The 18,416-nt window shown below is 48.7% G+C and overlaps 1 protein-coding gene across 1 annotated transcript in view; it reads right to left on the bottom strand.

The window, feature by feature from the left end:
* Positions 1-3,403: 3,403 nt before the first annotated feature.
* The window catches only part of SCARA3 (scavenger receptor class A member 3), a 50,875-nt gene continuing 35,862 nt past the window's right edge, over positions 3,404-18,416 (bottom strand). The window contains exon 6 of the mRNA XM_045997998.1: positions 3,404-5,282. Coding sequence (XP_045853954.1) covers positions 4,831-5,282 — 452 coding nt within the window. The 3' untranslated portion in view covers positions 3,404-4,830. The remainder of the gene's footprint in view (positions 5,283-18,416) is intronic.

Below are 18,416 nucleotides of genomic sequence, written 5' to 3'. Positions count from 1 at the left end.
TGTTTGTTTACAGTATCCTCTTACTTGACCCCCTCATTGAACTCAGGTGGTGGGTACAATTATAACCAGCATTTTATGGGAAGGGAACAGAAGCACAGAGAAACTGCTTCTTGCCCAAGGCTGAGTTTCAATAGAGGTACATCTAAAAACTCATTATCTGTGTGACTTCGGGAAGTTAATCTCTCCAGACCTCAGTTTCCCCATCTGTAAAGTGGGAATAATAATGTTCATACAGACATAATAGCTACTTTATAAGCTGTGGTGAGGATCAGATGTGTTCTTATATGTAAAGTCCTTAGAATGGTCTTCTGTTGCATAGTAAATGCTCCACGGGTGTCTGCTCTGACTCTTGTCGTTATGAGTCTCTTATTCTGTTATTGCCAACCACAAAGTTCACGGCCAGCTTTGCTCAGAGTCAGTCTTGCTCTTGTGCCTCTAATTTTACCACATGACTCCCTCCCTGTGGGTCCTAGCCCAATGGATCTGGGTAGATCCTCCTCCTACACTGAACATAGCCCCCCCTCCCCCGGGATTAGCAATTCGATTGCTCTCCTAGGGCTGGGAATTAGAATTTGAAGGATAGTCCTTTGGTGGAGAGCAATAGCCCAGTTAAGCTGTGCTTTATGCAAGTGGAAGATGCTGACAGAAGGAAGGAGACAAAGGGGAGCAGAGAGGGGGTGTCAGTGGCCAGGGAGACAAAGTAAGAGACAGGTCACCCTCTGCAGTGAAGACGAAATATGGGATGCGGGCAGCTTCCCATGGGTAGTAAGCCTGAGGCCAGGCTCGTTTTGCCCTGATACAGGCCTGATTCAGCCCCAATTTTGCCTGCTGTGCCCATATCATAAATCCCTTCTCCTTTGCATCCTTGCTAGGGTTGAGAGGACTTCCGTGACCAGGGAAAAGTGCAGGTGTGGACCTGGGGGAGGGGATGCTGTGTGACTGCGCAGGTGGGCTCCAGGTGTCTGCCTCGCCCTTGCCTGTAAATCAAACTGGCCCCCCTCCAAACCACATGGCCAGGGATGCTGGTGGCAACTGTCCAGGACATGTGTTTTTCTTACGTGTTTGCTTCTGTGTTCTCGAATCGCTCGGTTTTTGATCCTTGCAGCCTCGTCTCTTGTTCTGGATCCCAATTCATCTCTTGGAATTGACTGCAGATCTAACCGGGATTTTGACTCCAGGACATTGTCTTGCCCCCAGGCTTGGACTCCTCCAGCTACCTGGGCCCCTGGCTTATGCTGGGGAGCATGGTTACCGCCAGCCATGCTGTCAGCCCCACCCCAGACAGCGATTGGCTGGAATTTCCCGGAGGCATTCCTGGGGACCCAGGCTGTAAAATGATACCACTGGATCGTCCCCACTGTCTCCTTCAAGGCCCACCATCTCTGTGCCATGGCCTGGGTAATGCCTTCCCTGGCCTACTCAGTTTCACCTGTCACACTTGCCCCCAGGGCCCCGTCCTCTCCCACCCTTGGCCTGCCTCACATGCTGCTTGAGGTGGAGAGCTGTCTGTTCACTCTGAGTCCCCCTCCCCTCCTAGAGGTGAGACCCACAGCACAAGGCCTCGGTGCTAAACATTATTTCTAGGTGTGCCTGTGAGGATGTTTCCAGAAGAGATTCGCATTCGAATGGGTCGATTGAGTAAAGATCACCTTCAGTAAAGTGGGTTGGTATCATCCCATCCGTTGAGGGTGAGAGAGTAGAACAAAAAGGTGAAGAAAGGGAAAATTCTATCTCTGCTTAACTGTGTGAGCTAAGTCGTCCCTTAGCTAAGTTAAGACAGGGTCTTCCCCTGCCTTGGACAGGAATTTACACTACAGACTCTCCTGGCTCCCTGGTCTTTGGACTCAGACTAGAACTACACCACTGATGTTCCCGCATCTACAGCCTGCAGACAGAAGATCATGGGACTTCTCTGTCTCTGCATCTGTCTCTGTGCCCCCCCCAATATGTACACACACGCGTGTATAATAGTCCGCCCTTATCTGCAATTTTGCTTCCCAAGGTTATAGTTACCGCTGTCAACCACAACCTAGAAGCTGATGATCCTCCTTCCGGTCAATAGTAGCCCAACACGTAGTTCATGATGCCTAGGTCCCTCACTTCATCCCATCACATGGGCATTTTACCATCTCACATCCCCACAAGAAGGGTGAGTACAGTATAATGGGATATTTCGAGAGAGAGAGAAAGAGATCACATTCATAGAACTTTTATTATAGCATATTGTTATAATTGTTCTATTTATTATTGTTGTTGTGAACCTCTTAACTGTGCCCAATTTATAAATTAAACTTTATCATAGGTATGTATATTTGGGGGGAAAAAAGCAAAATATATATAGGGTCTAGGACTATCTGTGTTTTTAGGCACCCACTGCGGGTCTGGGAACATATCCTTCACAGATAACAGGGGACTACTGGGTAGTCTATTGGTTTTGTTTCTCTGGAGAAAATACAAAAATACAAAAACGCAAAATACAAAAGCAAAACAGGGCATAGGACTTACACTAGGCCATGTTTCACTAGCAAATGAATACATTGTGTTACCTGCCACAGACAATTGTATCTCCCCAAAATTTATCTATTGAGGCCCTAACCTCCAGTACGGAGGTATTAGGAGGTGGAGCTTTTAGAAAGTGTCTGGGTCTTGAGGGTGTAGCCCTCGTGAATGGAATTAGTGACTCCAGAGAGCTCCCTCCCCCTTCCTGCCCTGTGAGGGCCCAGTGAGCATGTGGCCAGCTATGAGCCAGGAAGCAGGGCCTCACCAGACTCTAAGCCTGCCAGCACCTTGATGGTGAACTTTTAGCCTCCAGAACCGTGAGAAATAGATGTCAGTTGTTTGTAAGCCAGCAGTCTGTGGTTTTCTGTGGTAGCAGCCCAGATGGACTTAGACTTATGCTTTCCAAGCCAGCCCCCGAGGGCCGAGCTCCCCTCACACACTCCAGCCTCCTGGGGCAGGCATGGCTGATTCACGGGGTACCCCGCTGTCTTCTGTTTCCTGGGGATCCTGGAGAGCCAGGCCTTTGGGGGAAGATCTAGCCTGGTCTCTTCCTCCTTTCCTCTTTTATCTGCCAGTCTTAGGGGCAGGAGAGGGAAGCCTTGGGAAGGTATCCCTCAGATATCCAGGACCCATTTTGGCCTGCTCCATTTCAGCCCACTGGGCTCCTGCTCGTTGTGGGGAATTCCCCCACATCCTCTTGGGCCCTGGCCCCAATGGGAGAACCGTGAGCTCCTGGCAGAACTCAGTATTTCTAGATGGAGAGGCAGAGGGGGAGACCCAAACTCCACGCTGAGTATCTAGGGGAACCCCTCGTCCACTGGTTCTCCTTCCAGGGCAGGTGAGGCAGAGCTCCTGAAGGCATTAATGCCCCTTTTGGGGCAGAGAGGACCAGAAGACGCCTCCCTTCTGGAAAGAGCTCTTTACTGAGTCAGTAATACTATGTCTCATGATATCATAGGTGGACAGGATTACACGGCAGTGGGGGCAGGCGGGAGTGCAAGCCAGTTGCACGCCTATGACGAGAAGGGAGGTGGCATTGTGAGGCTTTCGGAAGGAAGGAAGGGGCTGGAATCTGAGTCGGGGCCGGGGAGGAGACAGCTCCATGCCCCCAGCCCAGGAGTGGTGGGAATCTGTCAAACCCAAAGGAGGGCAGCTTGACAACCAGTTTAGCCTGGGGACCGCCTTCACCTTGCTGGGGGGATGTCCCAGAGCTCCTTTCTGCACCTGTGCACAGGAAGGGGGTGAGGGGTGATGTCAAAGTGAGCCCCCTGTGGACGTTCAGGCCCTCTGTCTTTGAGTCCAGTCCTGCTGCTCAAGCAGAGAGGCCTCGGCCGTTGTGAGTCATGGTCGGGGGAGATTAGAGGGCGTCTGTGGGCAGAAGAGCCAGGCGCAGGAGGGGAGAGCTGCCGGGGTTGGCCCTCCGTCAGCCCCACAGAGGGGAATGGAGCAGGCCAGCCTGGCTGGGAGCAAGGGAGCCAGCCCCACACACAGCCCCGTGACCCGGGCCTCTTCACACTTGCTCCTGCCCGCCACCCCCACATTCCTTCACGATCTCAGCTGCAGGGCACCACTCTGGGAGAATGTTCCAGGGCCTAGAGAGCCTTCCCATGCAGATGAGACTCCTGCTTGCATTCTTCTGGGATACTCCTGGGAGAAGGAGGGCAAGGATGATGTGGAAGAATTTTCTGGAGACATGAAAAAATTGCACAACTCTGGGAGCACGGTGCCCAGAGCCTGAGGACAGCAGCACAGGTGGGGACCCTCTGGTCTTTGTAAGGCAGGGGCAGCTCCTGGGACTCTGTTCCCATGCTTAGGAGGAGACTGTTTGGGTGGCCAAATCCCCCTTGTCCCTAGAGTCTGAACTACATCTTCTGCAAAGGTTTTCCTGAGTCTTCCCAGCCTGGAAGCCACAGGGAACTGCTAGCTAGGTTGGTTCTGAAGATGCTGGAAAGCTGAGTTGGTCAGCAATTCAGAAATAGTAGACCTTCTTCTCAAGGTAGTCACCTCCCTGGCAGGCTCAGTCACAGGACAGGGGGTATCTCCTCCCGCCCTCTCCTCCTGCCCAGCCTGGGACACCCGGTTGGCCCCCCTGGCCAGCAGAGAAAGGTGTGTGCGTGTACATATGCGCGTGTGCATGTGTGCGTGTGTGTGTGAGGGGCTGCTTTCTATGGTACAGTCAGTACTGGGAGCCCACAGGTGCAGAGGCAGGACAGGGGGAAGCCCCTTTGGGATCAAAGGACCACCGCTGTCTGTAGGTGTGGCTTTCTGGGCCGCTCACTGCCCTGAGGCCCTTCCTGCCATTCTGCATAGCAGTGTCTGGGACTGGGGCTCTTAGTATGGGCTCTGGCTTCCTGGTGGGCCTGGGGGCCCTGGGAGTCCTGGAGGCCCCTGAATCCCTGGTTCACCCTTAAGCCCTATGGGCCCCCGCTGGCCTGGCGACCCTGTCTTCCCAGCAATCCCTGGTTTTCCCTGAGGCCCGGGGGGCCCTGGAGACCCTGGGGGCCCCTCTGACCCTGGGGGTCCCACATCCCCCTTGGGGCCTGGCTGTCCTCTTGGGCCTCCACTTCCAAAGCTTCCCTTTGAGCCTTTGAGGCCTGGGAAACCTCGAAGGCCAACTGGACCCCTTTCTCCCACAGGTCCTGTGTCTCCAGGGTGTCCCTGAGGACCCTGAGGTCCTGGTGGGCCCAAGCTTCCAGGGTCTCCTTTGGGTCCTCTGCTGCCAATGGGTCCTTTCATGCCCATGTCTCCTTTGAGTCCTCTTGGTCCTGGAGGGCCAGGGGCACCTAGGGTCAGAGAAAAGAGGGGAGAAGTCAGTACACGAGGGCAGGTCATGAGGCTTTCTCACGATGTAGGTGTGGTGCACGAGCAATAGCAACGAGCTGAGTGGGCCAGAAACCAAGGCCAGGTCGGCCATCTGCAGGCTCTGGGAGCTCTGGCTGATTCCATGACTTCTCTATGTCTGTCATATCACCTGTGAAGGGGGACAGGAAGACTCACCTGCAGGCAAGCAGGGATTCAGAGACAAGGTGTGTAAGTCTGAGTCCCGGTGCACAGTGAGAATTCATTGCTCTGACTTCAGGGCTCAGGATGGGAACTGAGAGAGCTGGATGGGTCTGGGAAATGGCCAAGACTGTCCAGGACTGTCTGTCCAGGTCTGGAGGCTGGCCTGGCCTTTTATATCTTCTCAAGGTCTTGGATACAAGCCCCTGCCCCACGGACATCACACCCTAGGCTCTGCGCATGACGGTCAGGGGACCAGAGATGCAGGCAGGTGACATGGGTCAGAAAACCAAAAATTGAGGTGTGAGAGGAAGACCCCACCCAGGATGAGTGCATGGGTGCAACAGCCCAGAAAAAGGACGGCTCCTCCAGGAGCCCCACCCTGACCACCCCAGCCTGTTCTCTGAGTTCCCGAGGTACTACTTGCTGAATCTTCCAGGTGATGTGTAGAAAAAGAAGTCGCAGTACAGAGGAGACAAGATGGGGGAGAAGTAACAGGCTGAGCTGACATGAGGTAGCAGGAGATCAGCTAGATAGTTATCAAACCATTCCGAACACCTACAAATCCAAACAGAAGATCAAAGAGAAGAGCAGCAATTCTAGAAACAGAAAATCGACCACTTTCTGAAAGGTAGGACCTGCGGAGAAGCCAATCCAAAGTGACAGGAAGATAGACCACAGAGGGAGGGGCCGGCTCCCAGCAAGAGGCGGAGCAACGGAGCACAAAATCAGAACTTTTAAAAGTCTGCTCTACTGAGGGACATCGCTCCAGAGGCTAAGCAGGGGTGGAGCCCACACAAGGTCACAGAAAGATTGGGGGTGTCTGAGTGTTGCAGACCACACAGGTATTAGAGCAGGGAAGCCGGCTACAGAGACGGAGCCGAGGAGTGAGCTCTCAACTCAGGGATACCTTAAACTGTGATCCGTGGCACAGTCAGGACACTGCTTTTTGAGTAGGGAACCCACAAGATCCGGGGAGACCCCCACTGGGAGCACAGGGATCTGCTGGGTTTAGAGACTCCAGGCAGGGCTGTGTGCCAGAGACAGAGACGCTCAGTCACAGGCTGGGTGAACTTGGAGCGCTGTCAGAGGCCAGGGAGATGGGAGTGATTGAGCGCTTCTTTCTGAGGGCGCACTGAGGAGTGGGACCCCGAGCTCTTGGTTCCTCCAGGCCAGAGATAGGGAGGCCGCCATTTTCATTCCCGTCCTCCGGAACTCTACGGAAAGTGTTCAGGGAACAAAAGCTCCCAAAAGTGAACCAAGCAGATTACTTAGCCGAGCAGCCGAGCCCCTGGTAAGGGCGTTGCAATTCTGCGTGGGGCAAAGACATTGAGAATCACTACAACAGGCCTCTCCCCCAGAAGATCATGAAGAAATCCAGCCAAGACCAAGTTCACTTATCAAGAACAGTGGAATTCCAGAGGAAGAGAAAGTAAAGCATGGAATTCATGGCTTTCTCCCCATGATTTTTGAGTCTTGCAAAGTTAATTAATTTTTTTAATTTTATTTTTTTCTTATTCTAATTTTTTCTAACTTTTACTCTTTCTTCTTTTAACGTTTTTTAACTAGTTTATCTTAACAATACCTTTCATAAAAAATATTTTTGAACCTTCATTATTATAGTCATATTTTATCCTTCATTGTATCTAACTTTATTTTTTTTGTATACACATAGGGTTTTTTCTTCTAAAAAATTTTGGGATACAACTTCTTCTAATTGATCAAAATATACCCTAAATCTATCACAGGGCTTTGTTCTAGTCTCCAGCCTGAGCAAATTCTCTCCACTTTCTTTTTCTTTCTTTTCCCAACCAACTTATCTTATCAACTCCTTTCTTAGAAATTTTTCTAAGTTTTCATCTTTAGTCATATTCAATCCCTTCATCATGTTTACCCTTATTTTGTGTGTGTGTGTGTACATATATATGTATGTGTGTGTATGTATGTGTATATATATATGTATATATATATATATATATATAAAAGTTTTTCTTTCTTTAAAATTTTGGGAGGTAGTTTCTTCTAAGAGACCAAAATACTTCCAAAATTAAGGAGGTGGCTCTGTTCCATTCACCAGTCTAATATATATTTTTTCTTTTTTCTAAAAAATATTTTTTTAAAGTTTTTTTAGAAAAAAATTTAAAAAAATTTTTTAAATTAAAAAAATTTTTTTTTTACCCCATTTCTTCCCCCCACGATCTGGGGTCTCTTCTGATTTGGTTAATGCATATTTTCCAGGGGTCTTTGCCACCCTTTTAGTATTTTATTCTCTCCTTCATATATTCTTATCTGGATGAAATGACAAGGCAGAAAAACACAACACACACACACACACACACACACACACACACACACACACACACAAAAGAGGCAGTACCGAAAGGCTAGGGACCTAATCAGTGCAGACATTGGTAATATGTCAGATCTAGAGTTCAGAATAACGATTCTCAAGGTGCTAGCTGGACTTGAAAAAGGCATGGAAGATATTACAGAAACCCTGTCTGGAGAAATAAAAGCCCTTTTGGGAGAAATAAAAGAAGTAAAATCTAACCAAGCTGAAATCAAAAAAGGTATTAATGAGATGCAATAAAAAATGGAGGCTCTTACTGCTAGGATAAATGAGGCAGAAGAAAGAATTAGTGATACAGAAGACCAAATGACAGAGAATAAAGAAGTTGAGCAAAAGAGAGACAAACAACTACCGGACCATGAGGTAAGAATTCGAGAGATGAGTGATACCATAAGACGAAACAACATTAGAGTAATTGGGATTCCAGAAGAAGAAGAAAGAGAGAGGGGAGAAGAAGGCCTATTGGAGAGAATTATTGTAGAGAATTTCCCTAATATGGCAAAGGGAACAAGCATCAAAATCCAGGAGGTGCAGAGAACCCCCCTCAAAATCAACAGGAATAGGTTCATACCCCATCACATAATAGTAAAATATACAAGTCTTAGCAACAAAGATAAAATCCTGAAAGCAGCCCTGGAAAAGAAGTCTGTAACATACAATGGTAAAAATATTAGATTGGCAGCAGACTTACCCACAGAGACCTGGCAGGCCAGAAAGAACTTGCATGATATATTCAGAGCACTAAATGAGAAAAACATGTAGCCAAGAATACTATATCCAGCTAGGCTATCATTGAAAATAGAAGGAGAGATAAAAAGCTTCCAGGACAAACAAAAACTAAAAGAATTTGTAAACACCAAACCAGCTCTACAGGAAATATTGAAAGGGGTCCTTTAAGCAAAGAGAGAGCCTAAAAGCAGTAGACCAGAAAGGAACGGAGACAATATACAGTAACAGTCACCTTACAGGCAATACAATGGCACTAAATTCATATCTCTCAATAGTTGCCCTGAATGTAAATGGGCTAAATGCTCCAATCAAAAGCCACAGGGTATCAGAATGGATAAAAAACCAAAATACATCAATATGCTGTCTACAAGAAACTTATTTTAAACCCAAAGACACCTCCAGATTTAAAGTGAGGGGTGGAAAACAATTTACCATGCTAATGGACATCAAAAGAAAACTGGGGGGCGCCTGGGGGGCTCAGTGGTTTAAGTCTCTGCCTTCGGCTCAAGTCATGATCTCAGGGTCCTGGGATCGAGCCCCGCATTGGGCTCTCTGCTCAGTGAGGAGCCTGTTTCTCCTTCTCTCTCTGCCTGCCTCTCTGCCTATTGTGACCTCTCTCTCTGTCAAATAAATAAATAAAATACTTAAAAAAAAAAAAGAAAACTGGAGTGCCAATGCTTATATCAGATCAATTGGATTTTAAGCCAAAGGTTATAATAAGAGATGAGGAAGGACACTATATCATACTCAAAGGTTCTGTCCAACAAGAAGATCTAACAATTTTAAATATCTATGCCCCTAACATGGAAGCAGCCAACTATATAAACCAATTAATAACAAAATCAAAGAAACACATAAACAATAATACAATAATAGTAGCAGACTTTAACACCTCCTTCAATGAAAAGGACAGATCATCCAAGCAAAAGATCAACAAGGAAATAAAGGCCTTAAATGATACACTGGAACAGATGGACATCACAGATATATTCAGAACATCCCATCCCAAAGCAACGGAATACACATTCTTTTCTGGTGCACATGGAACATTCTCCAGAATAGATCACATCCTGGGTCATAAATCAGGTCTCAACTGGTACCAAAAGATTGGGATCATTCCCTGCATATTTTCAGACCACAATGCTCTGAAGCTAGAACTCAATCATAAGAGGAAATTTGGAAAGAACCCAAATACATGGAGACTAAAGAACATCCTTCTCAAGAATGAATGGGTCAACCAGGAAATTAAAGAAGAATTGAAAAAATTCATGGAAACAAACGAAAATGAAAACACAACAGTTCAAAATCTGTGGGACACAGCAAAGGCAGTCCAGGGAGGAAAATATCTAGCGATACAAGCCTTTCTCAAGAAACGAGAAAGGTCTCAAATACACAACCTAACCCTACACCTAAAGAAGCTGAAGAAAGAACAACAAAGAAACCCTAAACCCAGCAGGAGAAGAGAAATCATAAAGATTAGAGCAGAAATCAATGAAATAGAAACCAAAAGAAAACCCAATAGAACAAATCAACGAAACTAGGAGCTGTTCTTTGAAAGAATTAATAAGATTGATAAACCCCTGACCAGACTTATCAAAAGAGAGAAAGGACCCAAATAAATAAAGTCATGAATGAAAGAGGAGTCTGGAACTGAACCAACACCAAACAAATACAAACCAACACCAAACAAATACAAACAATTATAAGAACATATTATGAGCAATTATATGCCAGTAAATTTGACAATCTGGAAGAAATGGATGCATTCCTAGAGACATATAAACTACCACAACTGAACCAGGAAGAAATAGAAAACCTGAACAGACCCATTACCAGTAAGGAGAATGAAGCAGTCATCAAAAATCTCCCAACAAACAAAAGCCCAGTGCCAGACGGCTTCCTAAGGGAATTCTACCAAACATTTAAAGAAGAATTAATTCCTATTCTCCTGAAACTGTTCCAAAAAATAGAAATGGAAGGAAAACTTCCAAACTCATTTTATGAGTCCAGCATTACCTTGATTCCAAAATAAGACAAAGATCCCACCAAAAAAGAGAACTACAGACCAATATCCTTGATGAACACAGATGCAAAAATTCTCACCAAAATACTAGCCAATAGGATCCAATAGTACATTAAAAGGATTATTCACCATGACCAAGTGGGATTTATTCCAGGGCTGCAAGGTTGGTTCAACATCTGCAAATCAGTCAATGTGATACAATACATTAATAAAAGAAAGAACAAGAACCATATGATACCTCAACAGATGCTGAAAAATCATTTGACAAAGTACAGCATCCTTTCTTGATCAAAACTCTTCAAAGTGTAGAGATAGAGGATGTGTACCTCAATATCATCAAAGCCATCTCTGAAAAATCCACCGCAAATATCATTCTCAATGGAGAAAAATGAAGAGCTTTTCCACTATGGTCAGAAACATGGCAGGGATGTCCACTAACACCACTGCTATTCAACATAGTACTAGAAATCCTAGCCTCAGCAATCAGACAACAAAAAGAAATTAAAGGCATCCAAATCAGCAAAGAAGTCACACTATCACTCTTTGCAGATGACATGATACTTTATGTGGATACCCCAAAAGCCTCCACTCCAAATCTGTTAGAACTTGTACAGGAATTCAGTAAAGTGTCAGGATATAAAATCAATGCACAGAAATCAGAGCATTTCTCTACACCAACAACAAGACAGAAGAAAGAGAAATTAAGGAGTCAATCACATTTACAATTGCACCAAAACCATAAGATACCTAGGAATAAACCTAACCAAAGAGGCAAAGAATCTCAGAAAACTATAAAGCACTTATGAAAGAAATTGAGAAAGACACCAAGAAATGGAAAAATGTTCCATGCTCATGGATTGGAAGAATAAATATCGTGAAAATGTCTATGCTACCTAAAGCAATCTACACATTTAATGCAATCCCTATCAAAATACCATCCCTTTTTTTCAAAGAAATGGAACATATAATCCTAAAATTTATATGGAACCAGAAAAGACCTCGAATAGCCAAAGGAATATTGAAAAAGAAAGCCAAAGTTGGTGGCATCACAATTCCGGACTTCAAGCTCTATTACAAAGCTGTCATCATCAAGACAGCATGGTACTGGCACAAATACAGACACATAGATCAATGGAACAGAATAGAGAGCCCAGAAATAGACCCTCAACTCTATGGTCAACTAATCTTCGACAAAGCAGGAAAGAATGTCCAATGGAAAAAAGACACCCTCTTCAATAAATGGTGCTGGGAAAATTGGACAGCCACATGCAGAAAAATGAAACTGGACCACTTCCTTACACCACACATGAAAATAGACTCAAAATGGATGAAGGACCTCAATGTGAGAAAGGAATCCATCAAAATCCTTGAGGAGAACACAGGCAGCAACCTCTTCGACCTCAGCCGCAGCAACATCTTCTTAGGAATATCACCAAAGGCAAGGGAAGCAAAGGCAAAAATGAACTATTGGGATTTCATCAAGATCAAAAGCTTTTTTTTTTTAAAGATTTTATTTATTTATTTGACAGAGAGAGAGAGAGAGATCACAAGTAGGCAGAGAGGCAGGCAGAGAGAGAGGAGGAAGCAGGCCCCCTGTGGAGCAGAGAGCCCCATGCGGGGCTTGATCCCAGGACCCTGAGATCATGACCTGAGCGGGAGGCAGCGGCTTAATCCACTGAGCCGCCCAGGCGTCCCAAGATCAAAAGCTTTTGCACAGCAAAGGAAACAGTTAACAAAACCAAAAGACAACTGACAGAATTGGAGAAGATATTTGCAAAGGACATATCAGATAAAGGGCTAGTGTCCAAAATCTATAAGGAACTTAGCAAACTCAACACCCAAAGAACAAATAATCCAATCAAGAAACGGGCAGAAGACATGAACAGACATTTCTACAAAGAAGACATCCAGAAGGCCAACAGACACATGAAAAAGTGCTCCACATCATTTGGCATCAGGGAAATAGAAATCAAAACCACAACGAGATATCACCTCATACCAGTCAGAATGGCTAAAATTAACAAGTCAGGAAATGACAGATGCTGCCGAGGATGCGGAGAAAGGGGAACCCTCCTACACTGTGGGTGGGAATGCAAGCTGGTGCAACCACTCTGGAAAACAGCATGGAGTTTCCTCAAAATGTTGAAAATAAAACTACCCTATGACCCAGCAATCACACTACTGGGTATTTACCCTAAAGATACAAACGTAGTGATCCGAAGGGGCATGTGCACCTGAATGTTTATAGCAGCAATGTCCACAGTAGCCAAACTATGGAAAGAACCTAGATGTCCATCAACAGATGAATGGATAAAGAAGATGTGGTATATATACACAGTGGAATACTATACAGCCATCAAAAGAAATGAAATCTTGCCATTTGCGACGACGTGGATGGAACTAGAGGGTATTATGCTTATTGAAATAAATGAATCAGAGAAAGACAATTATCATATGATCTCCCTGATGTGAGGAAGTTGAGAGGCAACATGGAGGGTTTGGGAGGTAGGAAAGGAATAAATGAAACAACATGGGATCGGGAGGGAGACAAACCATAAGAGACTCTTAATCTCACAAATTGAGGGTTGCCGTGGGGAGGGGGATGGGGAGAGGGTGGTTGGCCTGTGGATGTTGGGGAAGGTATGTGCTATGGTGAGTGCTGTGAAGTGTGTAAACCTGGCGATTCACAGACCTGTATCCCTGGGGCTAATAATACATTATATGTTAATTTAAAAAATTAAAAATTAAAATTAAAAAAAAGATGTCACAGTACAGTGAAAGCAAACCCTTGGTGCCTGGGAACTGTGGACTGTGGAAGCCCAGCAAGAGAGTGAAGGCCACAGCTCACCTCTCCCGCCCTGGGCAGGGAGACTGGCACGACAGGGAAAGCTCCCACCAACAGCTGAGGGCCCCCTGCTCCCGCATGGCTCTGGCCCAGCACCTGGGGGAAATGCCAAGATGAAGATGTGGTCTGTCCTTAAAGAGACCAGGTTAGCTGCCAACCCAGGGGTCAGAGGACCGTAATATCCCTCTGAAAAGGTGGGTCTGAAAGTCACCACCTCCTGGAGTTGTACCAACCCTGAGGACACAAAGCACAGCGTGGCCATCACTCTGCCCAAGGCATCTCTCAATGCCCAGAGCGTGGAGGAAAGAGGACCCTTCAGCCTTGTGAAGACCATAGAGCAAAGGCCCAGCACAGACCCGCTTTCTTCAGTGGTCTCTGCAAAGGGACAATGGGTAGGGGCAGTGGGAGCAGTGGGCCCCAGGGCTGGCCTGGGGGCTGAATTCTTATGCCCGGACTCAGCTCTCCCTGAGAATGCAGTGGCTGCATCAGTCCTCTTGCGAAAGTCTTCCAGCATTTCTGAGCCAGTGGGAGCCAGTCCAATTCCATTTCACAGAGGAGGCAATGAAAAAGCCCAGAGAGGTGAAGCAGTATTCTCAGCCGCCCCTGAGCGGAAACCAGAACCCAGGTGGGCCTCTCAGGGAGGAGGGATCCTGCAGCTGGGAGCTAGGAGCCCTGCCCGTGGCTGTGACCCAGGTCTGTGGCGCCAGGGCCTCCTCCCCAGCTGATGAAGACGCCATGGCTATAAATCCTGGCTGATGCTACCTGCTGCCCAAACTCCCCCCACCCCACTCCCTTTGTGTCTGCTTCCCTGAGGGTTTCTGGGGGAACAGAGTGTCAGTGACACCACCCTCTTTCAGATCTAAACTGGGATGTAAACTGGAAACTGGAGCCCAGACAGAGTCAGCGCCATGAAGGCCAATAAAAACCTTCTAGCCATTCTCTGCCCCCGCCTGCCCATGCCCACTTTCCCCCACACAGGGGATGTGCCCTGTGTGGGCTCGGCTCATGTGGCCTGCCAGCTGCACAGGCCGGGATTCTGTCACCCAGCTGGCAGGGACCTGGGTGAGGCTGGCTGGCTCTGGAGGGGGCACCTGGCCTGGAAGCAGCCAGGAGGCAGGTTTGCAGAGGCCCTCCCCTGCCACCCAGCCCCTCTCCCTGTCCTGCAGCCCATAGTGAGGCGGCCCTAACCACCTGGGACAGGGAGGGGCCCATGTTGGGGACCCCCCGCCCCGCCTGGCAGGACTTGCTAGGAGCTGTCAAAATCATGGCGCTGGTCAGTCTTCACCCCGGTTCTGGCCTCAGCATGTGAGCCCGTTGAGGTTGGAACAGCAGAGCCCTTCGGAGGTGGAGAGGTCCCTGGAGGCTGGGTGGGCGGCTGGGAGTCAGAGGGCCCTGGAGCTACACTGGGCAAGTTATACCCACTCGGGAGCTCAGCTCTCATCTAGAAAATCGAGAGTCACCCTTGACAGTTCCGAAAGGCCCCTGGAGCTCCGCCACGACCCCTCTTCCTGCCTCTGTCCCTGTTCCCCGGCCTGGTTCTTTGGGTTCAGAGTCTGCCTGCTCTGGGAACACAGCTTCCTGGTTCCTCACCCTCTCACCTTCCAACCATGGCTGTGCCTTCCTCTCTTGTTCCTGGATGGAGGGCTCCACACTCCGTTCCCAGCCCTGAGCCAGGAAAAGCACGAGCAGTCTCCTCTTGACAAGGTCGCCCTGCTTTGAGCAGTCTCCAGGTCCAGCAGGAACCCCCTCGCTCTCTCCAGGGACCCCATCCTTGCCTCCCCACTGTCTTCATCAGGTACCCCTCCTCTCTTGCTCAAGGTTGGGAGCAGCTGGCTGCGAGGACTTCCCAGGGTCTCTATGCCAGTAGTGTGGGAGAGAATGCAGAGGGTAAAGGCCCTCTCTTCTGCTCATCCTCACCAACCCCCGCAGCCTCCTTTTCCGGGGGGAGCTCCTGGCGCCTTTCCTGGATGGAGTAGGTTGGGCGTCCACGAGCCTGGGGAGAAGGTGTGTTGTGTGCCCACCTCGCTGCCCCAGGAGGCGGCAGTCCCCAGCCTGAGTGGAAGGAGGTCTTCGGGGGAAAGAGCCACCTCCCTCTCCACACCCCCAGTCGTGGCTGCACCCACTGACCCTGTCTCTGAGAACACAGAAGGATGCCCTAGACAGTCCCCTTGAGGACACCAGGCAGGGTGGCCTCATCTGGGACTACTTCCCAGGCCTCCTTCGCTGCCCTCATCAGAGGCCAGTGGATGGAGCCAGCCCTGTGTCGGTGTGCCCATGACACCCAGCCCCGGGCTCACTCTAACTTGTCCGTGACCTGCCTTCTCTTGGAAAAGAGAAGGGCCATGCGAGGAGCGAAGGTGTGTCTACCAAGCCTCTCCTATGTCAGGGCCACACACTGAGCTTGCTGTCCCATTCTAGAGATGAGGAACAGGGGTGCAGAGGCTGGCTGTTTGCCTAAGGTCATGAGCTGGAAGGGGGTAGAGATAGGATTCAAAGCCAGACCTGAAACCCTGAAACTCATGCTCCCTCCCCCAACCCTGCTGCATCTGGTCCTCATCACACTGTGGCTGGGGGCTCCTGGCCCTTTCCCCAGCCCCCAGCTCCCCCTGGCCTCCTCCTGTTGGGGCCTCCTGCCTGGTGCTGCCCAGAGGAGAGGGAGGATCCCCACGGAGTGGGGAAGGGGAACCTGAAGGTGAGCCGAGCCCCTGCGGGTCCCTCCGGGGCCAGCCATGAATCATGCAGTCAGCGGGGAGGGCCGGCGGCCCTGGGTCTAGCCGGGAGGAAGTAAACAACCATAGCTTGGTGGTGAGCTTAGGAGCCAGGAATGTGGACAGAGGCTGACCGAGGCACTCTGCAGGACAGGGTGCCCCTGACACAGCCTATAATCAGATCCTAGAGTGAGTAGGGCTAAGGGCAGAGGAGTGGGGGGCTGGATCCTGCTCTGGGCAGTGGAGGGACATTTAAAGCAAAGGACGAAACCGAGTGGCAGTGGCTGAGGTGCGGAGTTGGGGGGAGAGGCATGGGGCACCCTGGAGTTCGGGGGAGGCCCATAATTACCTAGGAAGCCAGAGACTATAATTAGGCCATCCCGGCCCATTAGGATAGAGCCACAACTGACTGCATGTCTGGGACAAGTAGGTGGTCTGCTCCTGGTCTGCAACGGGAACCCGGAGGAGAAGGAGGGGTGTGTGTGAGTGTGTGAGTGTGTGTGTGTGTGCATGCGTGCAGAAGCAGCAAGTCTGTCAGTGCTCAACACGGCCCACCCATGGGTGGGGTAGCGCGTAGGCAGGAAGGGCCCACAGTACCTCTCATGGTCCAAAGCCACAGGCCAGCCTACAAGGACAGAAAGAAGAAGAAACGGGAGGGGCGCCTCTTGGAAGTCTGGTGCCGTGGAAGGCGCACTGGCTTCGCCTTTGGGGGACCTGGGTTTGGGCCCCAGGTCTGATGTTAACAAATCGGATGACTGGGTAAGTGTCTGTCCCTGCTTGCACCTCAGGCTTCCCTCCATTCAGTGACTTTGTTAGCTTGGGTCAGGGGCTGTCAATGTTGGCTGCTGTCACCTGAGGAACACGGGAAAAACGACCAATGACAATGGACTTCTACTTCGGTGATGCAGTAGATGGCAGCAGACTGCACTTCTCCCCTGGAGAACAATCTGAGTCATCAGATCATCAGATCAAGTAGCAAGACATCCTTCTGATGTCTTCGGAGAGAGACCAAAGGCCAAAATCACAGGGAGAAGGGAGACCCCTGAAAGCCTGGCCTTCTTGGCCACGTGGCTTCTCAAGGCATTTGTTGATTAGTGATTAGTGTGGGCAGAGCCCCTGAGAAGCCAGACAGAAGGCTGCAGCTGTCAGGCTGAGAAGCTAAGCTGGGTTTTCAACAGCCTCTTTGGGGCTGGAGTTCAGGGCTGCCAAGGTTCAGGAGGAAAGGAGGCTGTGCGTGCAATTACTGTAAGGAGTTGAGAAGGGGCAGAGAAGGCAAACAGAACATTTAGCTTCATTCAGTGGTGCTGAGGAGACAATAAATAGAGTTTAAGACCAATAAGGTGGTAGGGACCTAGTAAACAGTCCTCCAGGACCATGCATGGTAAGCACGAGTATGTCAGAAATAGGCCAAGTGTCAGAGCAGCTGGGTGGCGCAGTTGGTTAGGTGTCTGACTCTTGATTTCAGCTCAGGCCCTGATCTCAGGGTGGTGACACTGAGCCCCGTGTTGGGCTCTGTGCTGGGCATGGAATCTGCTTAAGATTCACTCCCTCTGCCCCTCCCCACTTGAGTGCATTCATTCTCTCTCTCTCTCTCTCTCTAAAAAAAAGAAAAAAATAGGCCAAGTATCAGCTTCCTTGCCCACCCTTAGCTTCTAGCCTTGTTTATGCTTTCATTATGCATTCACTGAGCAAATGTTTCCTGAATGCCTTCCAAGGGCAGGCACTCTGCTGGGTTTTTGGTCATTGAGACAAGGAGCCCATCAACAAGCAAATTAGATTCAGAATCATCCTGAAATTAGGACACATTTTTATAGTTTACAAAAACTTGTTCATACCCATTGCTGGCAATGATACTCATGGCTACCCCACCGCATATAAGTAAGGCAGGTATTAATGTTCCTATTTGTAGATGAGGGAAACTGAATTGAAAGTAGCCAAGAACCTTGTCCAAGGTCATTCAGCTAATAAGCAACGATGGTTTCCTGTCTCCAGCTCCCTAGCGACAGTCCCAGTACAGACACTGTCTATCACAGACACAGAAATCATCCTACAGAATAGGAAGAGGGAACTATCTTATGGGAGGGACAAAGACTACGGAAGTATCACAGGCTTTCTGTTGAGCAAATGGAGCTAAAAGGGGTCTCAAAGATCAGCTGGTCTTATACTTTCCCTTACAGATGAAAAACAAAAACAAAAAACAGAGGCTTGGGATGATGAAGTGATTCTGTCTACGGACTCAGAGCAAATTAGAAGTCAGACTCC

This window comes from Meles meles, chromosome 2 (assembly GCF_922984935.1).
Source record: "Meles meles chromosome 2, mMelMel3.1 paternal haplotype, whole genome shotgun sequence".
Lineage (NCBI taxonomy): Eukaryota > Metazoa > Chordata > Mammalia > Carnivora > Mustelidae > Meles > Meles meles.
The sequence above is the reverse complement of the archived record's forward strand: the minus strand, read 5'-3'. Positions and strand labels throughout refer to the sequence as shown.